At 38.8% G+C, this 16,813-nt stretch overlaps 1 protein-coding gene across 1 annotated transcript in view; it reads right to left on the minus strand.

Moving 5' to 3' along the window:
* Positions 1–446: 446 nt before the first annotated feature.
* The window catches only part of LOC126473214 (uncharacterized), a 121,355-nt gene continuing 104,988 nt past the window's right edge, over positions 447–16,813 (minus strand). The window contains exon 5 of the mRNA XM_050100125.1: positions 447–1,611. Within this exon, the coding sequence (XP_049956082.1) occupies positions 1,485–1,611 (127 nt within the window). The 3' untranslated portion in view covers positions 447–1,484. The remainder of the gene's footprint in view (positions 1,612–16,813) is intronic.

Raw genomic sequence — 16,813 nt, forward strand, 5'->3', positions numbered from 1 at the left:
TTGCCTAAGTGTAATGTTAATTTACATCACTATTGTAAATGGCATATTACAGCAACTTGTCTTTCAGATTTTCAACTAAACACTCTTGTGCTCTATTGGAAGTCCAGCCATTCATACTGCACCATGACACCTAATTTTCTGTTACCAAGGTGTTTAGCAATACATAATTATTACCTTGTTTAACCAAATGTTATGGTAAGAGAATCACATCTTCCACATCAACTGTCGAAAAATAATTACATGAAAGAGAAAATTATTATGTGACAACTTCCAAACACTTGTTGATAAAGTAACTTGATACTTGATTAAATGTAACTTTGTAATTACTACTACTACTACTACTACTACTACTACTACTGCTGCTGCTGCTGCTATGTACCAACACTGTAATTAAAGAACAGCCCCTAGGTAATGCAGCTCAGTGACTTTTCCAAGATCTGAAACAGACATTGTCTTTGCCATTCAAGGGAGCAATATAGCAAATTACTGTATTCGTAATGTCAGTGATCTGATCGTTTTTCTAACAAAACTTGTCTCATTGTACTATAAGTATCTATGTTTAATTTTTTCTCATTTTCTGTTTTTAAAACAATGTAAGGAGTGAAGTCTTCTTGTTGTTACTCTTTCATAACACCACTGTCTTCATGTAAAGATACATTTCCTTGTTACCTGTAATTTTTAGTTGTAACAATAATGTTATTTAAGTTCATTCATGTTTTTATTTAGAGACAATTGGTTCGTATTCCTTTACTGACGATGTATGCAGAGTTTGTTTGTCTTTCAGCTGTTTAACTACATTTGAAAGCAACTGATTTAGTGACACATTGATAGCATGTCATCACATACACATTTGCATTTTATGTGAAACCTTGCAATCGAATTTTTTTTATTATGAAATCTGACAACTATTTTTGTGTGGTGCAAATAATTTTTTGGATTATTTAATGGAGGGAAGTGTAATGAGTAAAAATTGCAGAGTTGTGAAGAGGCTTGCAGAGAATAGACGAGTATGGAGAGCTGCATCTAATCAATCTTTGGACTGAAGACTACCGCACTCAATACTGGCTACGTAAATTTAACTTTAATGTACACTACAACTATTTAGGTTGTCTTGTAATCAAATGAAGAAGTATCAGACAACATGAAGTGGAAGATAAGAATAAAAATAATAATTTTATATGCATTTCAAAGTAATACTTTATTATTTTTAACAAATATAATTCCATATAAAATAAGTTTAAGTTCCCTTTTCTAGGCCTAGTACAATGTCCTCTCTCAGAAGATCACTCAACAGATTAAATGAACAAGAGGGCACAAGAAATAGAATGATATGTTCTTAATGATTACTTAGTTTCACCAAACAATGATTCTCACCTGAGGGTAAGTTATGCAGGTGATATTATATGCATTCAGGTATATTTTAGCTGTGGTTACACAGCATTTACAAACTGTAACATCACTGCCCTATCATATTTCACCAATATTCAGTACAGTGGATGACTAGTTCCAGACCTGTATGGAGTCATGGGATGGTGTACCTCTTCTGCTGTAGGATTCCACACATTTGTATCTGTAGATTCTTCCTCTGTGTCACGCAGTACATTGTACCTGCTATCAAGAATGCTACCATGAATACCAATTTAAAACAAATACAGAGTTATTCAAAATGATGTAGAAGTGGTTGTAAAGAAATTTTGTATTCAGGTAAGGTATTATATGATTATGTGTATGGTAACAGCAACTCAGTAAGCTTTTTCTCCTATTTTGTCAGTGATCTCCAATAACATGATATACAGATCAATGAAGAAGACATTTAGTGATGGAATTCTGCAAGAGCAAATCCATAACCACAGTGCATCAAAAACTAAGGACCACATTTTTTTTTTAACAAGGCTCCACCTACACACAATCCATTTATGAGTGGGTACAGAAGTTCAAGGAAATTGGGATATCTTTGCAAAGGCAAAAGGAATGGGTTGCCATCAACATCTCAATAACAAGTTGAAAGTTTAACAGATCAGGGAAACAATTTTTAGATATCCACAAAAATGGACAACTTGCCAGAGCCTCTGATCCTGGAGGCCTCTAAATTTGTCTTGGTATTTGAAGACCCCCCCCCCCCCCCCCCCCAATGCCAGATCATTTTTAACCAACTTCCAAACATGGTCAAAATATGTTCAATAAATAAGAGGCAGTTTGCAGTTAGAGGCCCCATAGAATGCAAAATACAAGCATGAGTGTCTGATTACCTGTTTATCGAGCTCTGTCAATTGTCAAGGGGTTTGTTCAGAGTTTTTAGAAATTTTGTAAACTGTTGCATGAAACTTAAACACTGTACTGTGATAACAAGTTATGTGCTACACACAATTATTCGACATGAAACGCCGTGGCTCTAGCGCTGGAGAATCTGGTACAAATTTATGATGAGTGTGATAAGGGGCAGGTGCTGCAAGAAATAAAAAGGTATTGTAGGCATATATGTGCAACCAATATGAATGTGGATATTGCTGCTAGATGCACACCCCAGAAATCATTCAGTTTATTATTAAATGGGACTAAGAGAATCATTACCATGTACACCAATTACAATCCAATACTTCTTGGTCATTTGTGTGAGTTTTTCTAAACTGAAACTAATAAACAATTATCTTCACTCTATGATGAATCAAGAATGACTAACCAATCTGTCCATTTTATCAAGTGGAAGAAAAGTTGCAAATGAAATAGATTTCAGATTACTGTGGATTTCAGTAAAGTAAAGGCACAAAAACATGTACTATAATAATATCAATAATAAGCACTATCTCATACTAAGGTTATGAAAGTAACTGATATTCTAATTGTACCAGCTTTCTTTATAGACATATAAAATAAAAGGCAGTTTTCCTGTTCTCCTCTTTATTATGTCTATACCTTTAAGTATGTATATTACAGTTATTAAACCACAGAGTACACTAATCATAAATAATTGATTTGCTTGTTAGCCATTACTTCTGTATTAATAATTTTTTTTTAAATGTACACTACAAATACATCTATTTCTAAGCCGAGTGGGGGCCTCATTTAATTTTGCCACTACGGGCCTCCAGCAGGCTTAGTCTGTCACTATACAAAATAACACCTTGTTTTCTGACTCAATAACACAATCGATTCATTCATTCATCATGTTCTGTAAAAGAAGAATCTTCAAGAACAGAGAACAAGCACAGAAATATGTGTTAATATGGAAAAGTAGCAGTAATAAATATGTACTTTGTATTAGCAATAAACTATCATGACATAACATCGTTACGAAACCTCTTGGCAGATAAAACTATGTGCCAAACCAAGACTCGAACTCAGGACCTTTGCCTTTTGTGGACAAGTGCTCTAGTTTGAGTCTTGGTCTGCCACACTGTTTTAATCTACCAGGAGGTTTCATATCAGTGCACACTATGCTGCACAGTGAACATTTCATTCTGATTACATTGTTAACTTGAATACAATTTTTTTTAATTCTGAGGTTATCAGGGAGAAAATACAAGAAGTGATATGTTATTTATAGTATGTACACGAATGAGACTGCAGTGATTGAAGGACATAACATGGAGGCAGCAGTTGAGCAGATTTGAGAAAGGGTTGTGACGTATCCCCTGTATTATTCAATATGAATGTAGAGCAAGTAGTAAAGGAAAACCAGAAAAAATTTAGAAAATGAATCAAAGTTCAGGGAGAAGAAATAAAAGCTTTAGTTATAGCTGATGACACCATAAATCTGTCAGAGATAGCAGAAGATTTGGAAGATCAATCAGAGATGAAATGGATAATTCTTGAAAAGAGATTATAAGATGAACATTAAAAACAAAAACAAGGATAATGGACTACACACAAATTAATTCAGGGAATGCTGAAAGAATTAGACTGGAAAATGAGATGCTGAAAGTACTGGACAAGTTTTGCTACTTGGAGAGCAAATAACTAGTGATAGCAGAAGCAACTTGGATATGAAATGTAACTGTAATTGTAATTTTATTAATCCTGTAGGTCATACATTGAGCACAGAGTGTCAAAAATGGAGATGAGATGATACATGGTTAAAATGATTATGGCAGTGTTCTTATAATGATACAAGTGTTCATATAATACATGTGTGATGCCAAGAAACAGGAAAGTGTATAGATGGATATTTTGTGAAAAATTCAGAACTGCACACTATATCTAAATAAGTTCACATTATTAAGGGAAAGAAACATATCAGCAAATAACATGGAAATTCAAGAGTATCATATCCATTACTAAAGTTAAACAGTAAAGGTGACACACTTCTGTATTAAGGTGTTCAGCTTTAGATACAAAGTACAGAACATGGACAGAGCAAATTTTTAGGTTTCAAGATATTCATCTATATTGATGCTAAGAAGAAAAGCTTTTCTTGAAAAGAAAATTATTTTTATGGCCAAATATAAATTTAAGCATTAGAAAGTCTTTTAGGTGATAAACAATTCAGACAAGAAGGAAATGAGAGCTTTTGAAACGTGGTAGTACAGAAGAAAGCGGAAGATTAGGTGGGTTGATTATAAGGGATAACTAATGAAGAGGTAGTGACTCAAATCATGGACAAAATAAATTTTTGGTACTACTTGAGTGGAAGAAAGGATGATTGATAGCATGCATTCTGAGGCATCAAAGAATGATTACTTTAATAATGAAGAAAAGCATGAGGGGAAACACTGTAGAAGGAAACAAAAGGCTTGATTACAGTAAGCAGATTTTAATGTATGCAAAGATGAAGAGACTTGCACAAGATAGAATAGCCTGGGTAAGTGCATCAAACCAGTATTCATGCTGAAGACAACAACATAGTGTTACACATTACTTCTACATAAATAGGCTGAATTTAACATAGCAAAATTGGCATTAACCCTCAAATGGGCGTGCCTATGTATAAAGTGTGCCAACCACAAATAGCATAGTCTTGTACTGTTCCATTGTTTGTTTACAATTGTGAGTCCATAGCCATTCTTTAATTATTGCATTAACTAACGAAGTGATAAATTGTTTTGTCATGCATCCAAATGAGAAGCAGTAACATAAAACAAACAGTGAGCTATGCAAAAAAATTTATGATCCATGCAAGAAAATGGCCCAGATTATGAGCCAGCAGCACAATTCCATAATGAGGTAGTTGTCTACAAAATAATTACTAATCAAATACATGGTTGGCTGGGATCTGAAGCAATTGTGGCATTTAATGTTTCAAGTGGGTCATTACTGTGCAGTAATACTTGTATGCACCAAAAGTGTGATCTAGTTTACTTTATTATTGTTTAATTAACCAATGCTTTAGCTTACAGAATGTTACATTATCATTGTTGAATTAAATTAAGTTAAACTGTGATTTTGATGAAACATGTTTACCTTGGTAACATAAAGGCAGCTATTCTTTACATGTGTACAAAGTGCACTGCACGCCCATTCGTGTTACAAAAAAATGGAGGTCCCACTTAAGAGTTAAGGAATTACTTTAAAAAAAAAAAAAAACCACGTGGTGATCCATCAACAACACTAAGAAGCTGCTACTTACCTTCCCAAGTTTAATATTTGCATGACCTCATTGATATTTAATAAGTGATTTTCAAGTGTTGGGAAATAACTCAATTGCTCTGTATTATTATGCCTTCTGGGTAATTTATTGCAATTATAGCATGGAAATAAGAACAGATGTAGTTCTTTACTTAAGGTGACGTATCAATTTTTGAAATGTTTCTAAGTGGGCATGAAGTTTTGTCATCATATGAATCAATATATTTGCAACATTAATCATTAGTTCTAAGGGCAAAGTAAAGGGAAACTGTAGAGTATACTGAACTGTCATAGTTTGAAATAATTAATGTGCATTACAAGAAATTGATTATGTTGTTTCAATTTACATTCAAATGCACATTTAAAACCACAGTAAGGGAAGACTGGGAAATCCGGGGTAGAATATGAATAATAGTCATCATGTAGAGAAAGTGCTGAGAGGTTAAAAGGCATAAAAACAAAGCTGATCACCGCAGCTCACCTCTTCCATACATAGACTCCCTCTGTCTTATGTTCACCCCTTGCAATCCCTTGCCTCTTCTGTGTTCATCACACCAACACCAGCTGAGACAACCACTTACCCTATCAGTTTCTAGTGCTGGAAGAATGAAGGTGTGGTTGGACGAGTGAGTGTGTTGTCACTGTAGAAAAATGAAAGTTTGAAAGCTGAGATATAAAATTCAACTTCTTTTTTTATGTGCCTATTGACTCTTCAGTGGTTCCTTCCCATAATGGATGCTTATCTTTATGCATTCTCTCACATGACAAATTGCTGAGATGATAGTTCCTATCTGGTGTCATTGTCAAAATGATGCTCTGCTTCCTCAGAAACCCCAAGGGCAGGGTCAAATTAAGCAAAAAACGGCCACTTGGGGCCCCAAGCTGAGAGGGGCACCAGAAATTCCCAAGTGCAAAATTTGTGTACAGGGTGTATCATGTACATGATAATGAAGAAAAGACATTCCAATAAACACTGTTCCATGTTTCTTTATGAGCTGCCACAGACTTCAGTATCAAAGACTGCCCTAGTTAGTTTAAATATATTTGAAATGTAAACTTTATAATTAAATCCTCATCTAACTGGGGTCAAATTTTACCCTTGGCAAGAAACTCAATGCTATTTCATCACATATTTGAAATGAAATTACACATTGTAAAATATAGGGCAACTTGTACATTACATGACATACGAACACTTTCTTACCTTTGCCATAACCAAATTAATTCAATGTAAAAATATACAGCATTTTGTTTATAATATTTAAACAAAACGTCAAAGCCAATATATTCAACACTGCACAAAATGCTGGTGCTGCAATCTGCACCCCAGCTGATTCGGAATAACACATGTGACAAGACACTTTGATGCTTAGATAATATTTTTTTGTATGAGAACCACTTTTCTTCCAACAACTTTGAGGACTCTTTCCTCAGAGAGTAAGTATGGCCTGTTGCTGTGGTGATATCAACTTCACACAGAATATGGGAGAAAGAAACATCACAAACATCAGTATCAGGCCAATAGCAGGACAGGGATGGTCCATGAGGATGCATGAACCTTACTGTAACATCTCCTTCTTCACAATTCACCCTCTCAACAATTCCCAAATACCAAGAAGAGTCATATGCACTTGCAACATAGCAGTTGGTCTGCACAGTGCATTCTGGCATTAGTGGCAGAAGTGCATCTGAGAAATCATGCACGATACTAAAATCCGTATCACAGCTCAGCCTTCTTGCTCCAATCTTTGTTGGTGATATTGGTACAATGTGACGCATAAACTGTGTTCCAGGAATTGTTTTTGCACTTGTGAGCTGCTGAGAAAGATAATGTCTGATATGTACCATTTCATCTTTTGAAACAAAGAACTGAAATGCCTTGCAGGTTCTCGTGACACAATTCAAATACCTGTGAAGCTGTAAGTATTTGATCTTTATAAACTCTTTAAAAACTTGTTTTTGTGACAAGTCTTAACAGTGCCACCAATATCATCACAGGGGGATTTGCCTTTGCTGGTGGCAAAAAACGATCAGCTGCACTTTATATTGAAGTCGTGTTCATGGTAGCAGATATTTCTGAAATTCTTAGAGTTTTTATATTGTGCAGCACAACCATCAGTGAAATATTCAACATACACAAGATGAATTTCTGGAAATTCACACTTTAAAAAATTCAATGCAGTCTCCTGAATCTGGTACACCAAAGCAACATCATGTTCTAGATCATCTGAAACAATACAAATACTTTTTGCATGCAACTGTTTGTCCTTTCTGTAATATACATGAACAGTGTGAAGAGTGCAGCTGCCATTGTTCTTATGGTACCCCTGTAATGCATCTTGAACAACAAAAGTGAGATTTTCACTGAAATCCATTAAAATTAACACTGAACCTTCATCAAGTGTTTCCTTCTTCATTTTCAGATAATCAGATTGTGTTTGAGAAATAAGAGTGTGGAGTAAGTTTTTCAATTTTCTTAATTAGTGTGTCACAGAATTCTGATAGAGAAGTGATTTGAACACTTAAAGTCATTCTATCAGTTGATACCCATTGACTGCACTGAATCATCTCATCAGGATCATAGTCTTCTATTTCATTTTCTAAGTGGGTTTGAAGCAATGAATTGGTGGGGCATTTTTCACACAGACAAAGCATACAGGCTTGATTATTTATATCACATGTTATTATTTTAATTAGATCTTGGTATGTGTCTTTCATAGAAATGGAATTTAGAAGCAATTTAACATTTTGGTGGTAAATTCACACACATACAATATGTGTTCCTGATGATCCTACAATTATATACTGTTTTGGTCGAAGAGAAGCAAATTTGGAGAATCCTACTTTGTCTTCAGGATATCTTTTTTTTATATGGAGAGAATACAGTTCAGTTAAATTACTTAAAATGAGATGCTTTTGTTCATAGGTATTTATTGTGACACCGCGCAGTTACGTGTGTCCTCTACATGCGGCGCTGTCTGCCAGCCAGCAGGAGCAACGCCACCTAAGTGCCCAGCCAGCCAGCGGCCGCTAGACTTGGTCTCAGTTATGATTTGACTGTTAAAGTGTACACATGTCTTACTCTGTTTACTTGATCTGTGACTTTCATGTATTGCGTTTTCCTTGAAATATATTTGTTCAACTTGAAGTTATTACAATTGGCGAGAAGGTAGTGATTTTTCTTTTCCATTGTTGACCCACATGTTTCCATGGCCACTTTAGAGCAACTATTGCGAGGTCTCATAGAACAGCAAACGCTTCTCACAAATGCGATTCATGATTTCGTCACGGCATCAAATGCGTCTCTCGTCATTGTCTCTACTTACTTTTCCTCCTTACGATGAGGTGGCGGAAGACTGGCCTGATTACGAAAAACGTCTTCGACAGCAGTTCTTGGCATTTCATGTCGCGGACGAACAAACATGTAAGTCTCTGTTCCTTTCATGGATTTCACCTCAAATGTATCGGTTGTTGTCGCAATTGGCTCCTTTGAAAGATCCTGCATCTTTGTCCTTTGCTGGAATGCCCTCACTTCTGTCCGTCTATTTTCAAAAGCAAATGCATGTGGTAGCCTCTTGTGTTGCCTTTTATCGTTGTCAAAAACAACTGAATCAATCCTATCGCGCTTGGGCTGCTGAACTTCACGGCCTCAGTAGAAAATGTCAATTTGTTACTGAAGTTCACAAAGAATCCTATGCCAATTCCATGGTACGAGATGCTATTATCCGATCGGCACCCGACAAAGAAGTTAGGCAACGTGCCCTTCAGTTGACAAATCCGACTCTAGATGAAGTACTATCCATTGCTCAGTCTTTTGAAATTTCTCACTCCGCTGGAGCGCAAATAGAGGCATGGGGCGACGTTGGGGAAATACAACCTCTGTGTGATGTTGACGAAGCGTGTGGCATGTTCCCGCCGGCCGACATGGCCGCAGTACACTCCCAAGCGCAGCCTCAGCCTAACCGAAAACAAACCTCTAAGAAACTGCAGCAAAACCCATGGCAACTTCCTTCATGTCCGCGGTGTTTTACGAAACATTCACGAGAAGATTGTCCACAACATTGGGCCACATGTCACAAATGTAAAAAAAAGGGTCATGTGTCATCCGTTTGCAAATCCAACCGCATACATGATGTTCATGAACATGACGCTGATTCTGATTCTGTGTTGTCTGTCAATCGTACTTCTTCCCTTTCAGGGAAGTTATTCCTCACTGTCCAAATACTTGGTTGACATGTTCGCATGCAGGTGGATACTGGTTCTGCTGCCACTATCATCAATTCTCAGACGTATCTTCAGTTGGGTTCTCCAATCCTGTCACCTGTCACTAGGCAATTATGGACTTGCAATAAACGGAAGATTTCTCTCTCGGGACAATTTGATGCTGAGGTATCTTACAAATCTGTCGTTTGCACTGTTCCCATATTTGTGGTCGACCATAGTAACACGGAGAATCTTTTTGGTTTCGATGCCTTTTGCGTTTTTGGGTTCTCCATAGATGACTCTGTCAACATCATTTCTGATGCTATTCCTTATGCTCAATTGGATTCCTTGTCGACGAGATTTTTGTCCCTTTTTTCTCCTGGGTTAGGCCGTGCAAGCGACTTTGAGCCTCATATCACGCTCAAACCCACTGCTCGGCCTAAGTTTTTTTCAGGCTCGGCCCATTCCTGTGGCCCTTCGTGATCGGGTCAAACGGGAGCTGGATCGTCTCACTGCTTCAGGGGTCTTGCTTCCTGTTACTTCCAGTGAGTGGTCCTCTCCTGTCGTCGTCGTCGTTGCTAAGCCAACTGGTGATATTTGCCTCTGTGGCAATTTCAAAGCCACTGTAAATGCTCAATGCCTTATCGACACTTACCCTATGCCTCGACCTGAAGTATTGTTCACTAAACTTGCTGGAGGCCAGTATTTCTCTAAACTTGATCTGTCAGAAGCTTATCATCAACTTCCTCTCGACGCTGCTTCCTGGCAGTTTCTGGTCCTTAAATTACCAGGACGACATTGTTGTCACTGGCTCCACCACTGACGAACATCTTCAAAATCTCTGCACACTTTTTCATGTTTTGCAGACTGCCGGTCTTAAGTTTAATCTTCAGAAATCAAAATTTTTTCAGGCATCTATCTCGTACTTGGGGTTTCAACTCTCTCGGGATGGTATTCGTCCACTTCAGCAAACTGTTGCTGCGATAGATGACCTTCCTCGCCCTACGTCTGTTGAGGAACTGCAGGCCTTCTTGGGGAAAATAGCGTACAATCACAAGTTTTTACCGTCTGCTGCTTCGGTGGCTCAGCCGTTGCATCGCCTGTTGCATAAAAATATGCCTTTTCACTGGTCCGTGTCATGTGATGCGGCTTTCCAGAAATTGAAGACTATGCTGAAACATGTCCTGTACCTGGCTACTTATCGACCTGGCCAACATCTTGTTCTTGCCACGGACGCCTCTCAATACAGGGTTGGTGCAGTCCTTGCGCACCGTTTTTCTGACTGTTCTGAACAACCCATTGCTTATGCCTCCAAAATGCTCACGGATGCCCAACGAAAGTATTCTCAAATTGGAAAAGAAGCTATGGCCATTATTTATGCTCTTCATAAGTTTGGTGTTTTTCTCTATGGATCCAAATTTCATCTTGTTACAGATCACAAACCACTTGTTTCCTTGTTTCATCCATCAACGTCACTTCCTGACAAGGCTGCAAACCGCCTACAGTGTTGGGCTCTCTACATGTCTCATTTCAATTATGAGATTCATTTTCGGCTGACGGCTCAACATGCGAATGCTGACGCACTGTCTCACCTTCCTGTGGGTCCTGATCTGGCATTCGATAGGGAAGAACTTTTGTGTTTCCACCTGGATGTTGCCGAGCAGCGGGTTGTGGACGGATTCCCCATCACTGGGGACCGGCTGGCAGCTGCTACGGGTTCTGACCCTACCCTCTCCCGGGTTTTACGCTGTATTCAGAAGGGTTGGCCAGATCGTCTGTCTGCTAAGACTTCTGATCTGTTGTAGAACTACTATGCTTTGCGTTACTGCCTCACGGCTAGGGATGGTGTTATCCTCCTTTCCACCGAAAATGCTTCACCACGTGTTGTGGTACCTGCGTCTTTGCATGCTTCGGTCTTGCGCCTCCTTCACCAAGGGCACTGGGGTGTCTCTCGCACAAAATCTCTGGCGTGCTGTCATGTGTACTGTCCCAGCATTGACTCTGAAATCGCACACATGGTCGCTGCCTGCGGCCCTTGTGCATCACAGGCCGCCGCCCCGAAGTCATCTTTGCCACCACGGCCTTCACCTGAGAAGTCCTGGGAGCGTATTCATGCTGACTTCGTGGGACCTTTTTTAGGTACTTACTGGCTTCTCGTTATTGATGCCTACTCTAACTTTCCTTTCATTGTCCGTTGCACGTCGCCTACCACCGCGGCAACCACAAATGCTCTAGTTCGCATTTTCTCTTTGGAAGGCCTTCCCTCTACTCATGTTACTGATAATGGTCCGCAATTTGCCTCTTCCGATTTTGCGGATTTTTGTGCCCGTCATGGTGTCATGCATGTCACAGCCCCTCCGTTCCATCCACAGTCAAGTGGTGAGGCTGAACGACTGGTCCGCACATTTAAGGCTCAGATAAGGAAACTCCTGACTTCTTCTGCTGATGATGCGCTTCTCCAATTTCTGGCTTCTTACCGTTTCACCCCTATGGGCGACCATAGCCCGGCTGAGCTCTTACATGGCTGACAGCCCCACACACTACTTCATCTTCTGCGGCCTTCCACCTCACAGCTGCGGGTGCCTTCGCTTGGCCGGTTCACCGCCGACGACCTTGTATGGGTACGGGGATATGGCAGGTGGCCAAAATGGAGTCCTGGCTGCATCTTACGACACTGTGGCCGACGCCTGAATGAAATCCAGATGGACACGTATGTTGCAGTGCGTCATTTGGACCAGCTTCGGCCTCATGTGCTAGCAACGCCTGTTCCGGATGCCGCTACACCACCTTCGGCTCTAACTGATGCTCGGGATACTAGAATCTCTCATTATTCACAACGCAGTCCTCTCACCATCATATCGGTGCCAGCACAAGAACTGACGCCACCAGGAGACGTGCCCATGCAGGAACCAGATGACCATCAACTCTACTCACCTCCTCCTCCTACGGACGCGGACACATTGCCCATGTCTCCTGTTATAACAACCAGACTTGCCGCAACGGGCAGATTGGTGCACAGAGCCCTAGCAGATTCGACCCCCACGTCTCCTGTCATCTCGACCAATTATCATTGGGGACACTTCCGTCCGTACAGGAAGCCTCCTCCTCGAGACTTTACGGCCAGTCAAACAACACCTCTGGATGTTAGCAATCTACAGGCCACCTCCATCAAGACCTGTGCAAAAAATTCAAAGGGGGGAAAAGTGCTGTGACTTGCCGATCTTTCAAAGTGCCGCCGCACATTTACGCATGTCCTCTACATGCTCCACATGCCAGCCAGCCAGCGGCCGCTAGACTTGGATTCAGTTATGACTTGACTGTTAAAGTGTACATATGTCTTACTCTGTTTACTTGATCTGTGACTTTCATGTATTGCATCTTCCTTGAAATATATTTGTTCAACTTGAAGTTATTACAGTATTTTTGCTGGTGCTCTCTTTGTCTTTTTTCCCAGGCATTATTCTTGTGTTTTCGTCATCCAAATAAAAACTCTTTAGTTTTTGCACTGTATCATGTGGCAATGTCTTTCCTCTTTTCTGCTCAGCCATCAATGAAATACCCTTTTCCATTAAAAGAGCTCTTGCTTGTTGTACCAAATATTCAGAAACCTGAAATCTGGAACTGACTTTCTGTCAAGACCAAGTTGGTGGCACAAGAGTAAGTAACTGATTTTTTTCACAATTATTTGCATATTCAATTTTCTGTTTGATTTTGTCCATGAGTTCATCATGATGTTTTGCCTTTTCTTCCATTTCTGTTAAATCACTGTAAGGGATAGTGCTTGCATCAGCAGCCAGCTCAACTTGATATGTATGTGAAATTTTTGTTTTCAGAGCCCCAGCTGCTGATTCCAATTTTCGTTTGGCTGCTGCATATTGACTATGCCGAGCAACTGAATGCAACTTTGCAGGAGATACTCCTGAGCTAGTATTGAGTATAGATTTTTCAGGAGTCTGCAACTTCACATTACTGTCTTTTATATAGTCTGGTGATGAGTTGTCACTTGCTTGTTTTTCATTAATAAGTTTGATACAGGTTGAGCACATTTTATCCCCAGGATTACCGCTAAAGCCTCTCATTTTGAAGGTCTTTGCCTTTTCTAAACAAATTTCATGCAATCCAGATGAAACAGATCATTTATGGCGCTTGAAGACATCACAGCAAATTTTACTATGTAGAGAGAATTTGTGCAGGTGTCTTTGTGTTTAACACACACACATGAAACCCTTAAAATCACAGTATGAATGACTGTTGCTTCGCCATAATAAAAGTTCTTGTTCTTCATTGGTCAGTTCATCCACACAAGTCAGGGCATTATCATATATATCTTGTAGATAGTGTCCAAGAAAACACTGCCTACTTGTACTTTCTATACTGCTTCAGTCATAAAATCAATATTTGTCGTAAATAATTCAAAATATGATTGGTGTAACCTAAAAAGTAATTAAATAATGAAAAATCATTCTATCCCATTGTTTCATTACAAAAGTATTTCACATTATTATTGTTTTGGAGTGAATAGTTAAAAACTGCAACAATTGAATTTTTAACCAATAATTGACTCTGGGTACAAATCAGTACAAGAGCTCAGAACCGCACGCTCGGTGAACACGACTCATAACAAAGGAACTGGATGAAGCAATACATGTAGTGGCAATAAAACTGTTCTGAGATATGATTTGTTCCTAGGGAAATCCAGTGAAGCCAACTTCAGCAATTTAGTGATGACAATGGTAGTCATGAATTAGCAACTTCAAATATTTCTGTTATAATAACATTGTTTTTCACACTCCCCATTATTTCTACAAACTGATTCTTTTTGTGTGACATAATGGAATATGTAAATTTTTCAAAGGTATCTACGAGGGGGCAATGCCTTAACAAAATTATAATGTCCATACATGGATTTTGCTTAAAAGAAATTATTTACATTTTTTCCTGAAATGTAGATGATGGATATTCACTACAAGAAGCATGACTATGAAAATATAAACCTTCCTCTTTAACTAAAAAAACATTCAAATAAACCTTCCACTGCAAAAACTGTGGGAACTATTGCATTTTTAAATTATGAAGGAGCTCGTCTATGAAAGCCTGAATTCCTTTTAATCATAAGTGAAAAAGTAATTGACCTGCAACATTTACATTTTGGAAATGTGAATATATCTAGATAAACTTCCACTACGCAAAATTTCAAGGATTTGCACGGCAATAGGTGTCATTTCCTAAAATTTCTGATGATTTGACATGGAATGACCCTAAAACAATACAACAGATCTTATTCTTTCTGCTTTCACTAATAGTTTTTGAAGACCTTGAGAACTACTTTAGATGGAAATTATCTCTTATTTTAACATTTGGCACTGGAATAAGATTAAAAAATTAATTTCTGTTACAGGATTTCTATGAAGAACTTGTTTTACATGAAAAAACAACTAATCTCCATTAACACAAAATGTAGAGTTAGTGTTAACAACTTATCAAGAGCTCAAGTAAAGGCCACAGTGTCTGAGGGGGAGGGAGATGGGGGCTGCCAAATGATATATCACTTTTGTGAAAGAATGTTCTTGTACCACCCCTGTGTAGGCGTAATTAATTTCTTCTCTATTAGAAACTTCAGTGTTTACCACAGCCACTACAAGACACTGTTTCACACAAATATTAAATTTTTGTATTTATGTTATCAAAAGTTCTGGCCAAATGTAAATAGTTACAGGACTGTTTTACAGTTCCACTGTATCAGTTACCTTTATCTTCCTCTTCTTATTTTTCCTTTCCCCATTCCTTCCAAAAAGTTGGTTAATGAGCGCTGCCTCCCTAGGTAGTGTCCTAACCATTTCTTTCTCCTTGTTATCCCTTATAATATTTATGAACTGTTATCATCTCTTTTTATTAATTTTTACTCTTGCTTTCTATCTTACCTTTTCTGACTTTCTCTGGTCTACCCCTCAAAGTTTTCTCATCTCCTTGCAAAGCTGCATTCCACACAAAACACTTTACCAGTCACTCTATTGGCTTTGTAAGATCCACATAACAGCTTTTCTTCCTGTTAAATACTTCCTTTGTCAATGGTCTTGACTAAATGTCATTTCCTCCTTGACAAAAGTTCGTAGGTACTCTTTCATGTATCATATTTTCACACTGAGTGTGACTGTGGTATAAAAGTGCCGATACAAGTGTGCATCTGCAAGTGTCATTTTATTTTAGCTTTTCTGTATCCTCTTCATGACTGTCATTGTTGCCATGAGCACCAGCATCATAATCACCATTGTTCTACCTGTGAATTTGTCTTATGCTACAAGGTGCCTTTTTCTATAAAACTGTGGGAGAATATTAACCTTTTTTCCATAATATAGTCTGATTCCATAAAATATTCTCAGGCATATTACTTATGACTCAGTTATTGCTTGCTGAAAGGAATCTAGATTAATGATCACTTTTGTGAACTTCTATTGAAGACAAAATCTAATCTGATTCCTACAAATAAAGAGTTTTTGATTGTAGAGTTCAATGCCTAAATTTGTGCCAACCTGATATATATCTAGCTCCTGTTCTACTGCTCTGAAAATTAAAAATTATAGCACAAAATGTTATAGCCGTGAGTGACCAGCAAGCAGTGCATGGCAGAGAGTGGAGAAGCAAATCCGCCAGGCAGGGGAACTGCTGGAGGTATCACTAACAATGAACAGACAGGACAGATGAATGAGTAGGGGATGACAGACACTGCGACTGACCAGGACACAACACGAGGTGAGCAAGCAAGAACTGAAGTGATAAACATGGTGAGACTACAACAACACGGGAACATTTCAAACAAGAATAGGTGTTGGGGGATGTGAGGTGCCATGAAGCAGTACGAGGCAGGAATTAGTTATGGGGGTCACGGTGAAGCCCCTTCTGTGTCTGTACCAATGTCACACGCCACCCATGGGTCGCGTCGACTCTGGCTGGAGTCCAAGCAGCCTTGCCCCAATATGAGCAGGCCCACACAGCGCTGCCCAGGGTGTAGTGCTCAGAGGGTCGGAAGCGGGCCTCAGAAGGTGACGGT

This window comes from Schistocerca serialis, chromosome 4 (assembly GCF_023864345.2).
Source record: "Schistocerca serialis cubense isolate TAMUIC-IGC-003099 chromosome 4, iqSchSeri2.2, whole genome shotgun sequence".
Classification (NCBI taxonomy): Eukaryota; Metazoa; Arthropoda; class Insecta; order Orthoptera; family Acrididae; genus Schistocerca; species Schistocerca serialis.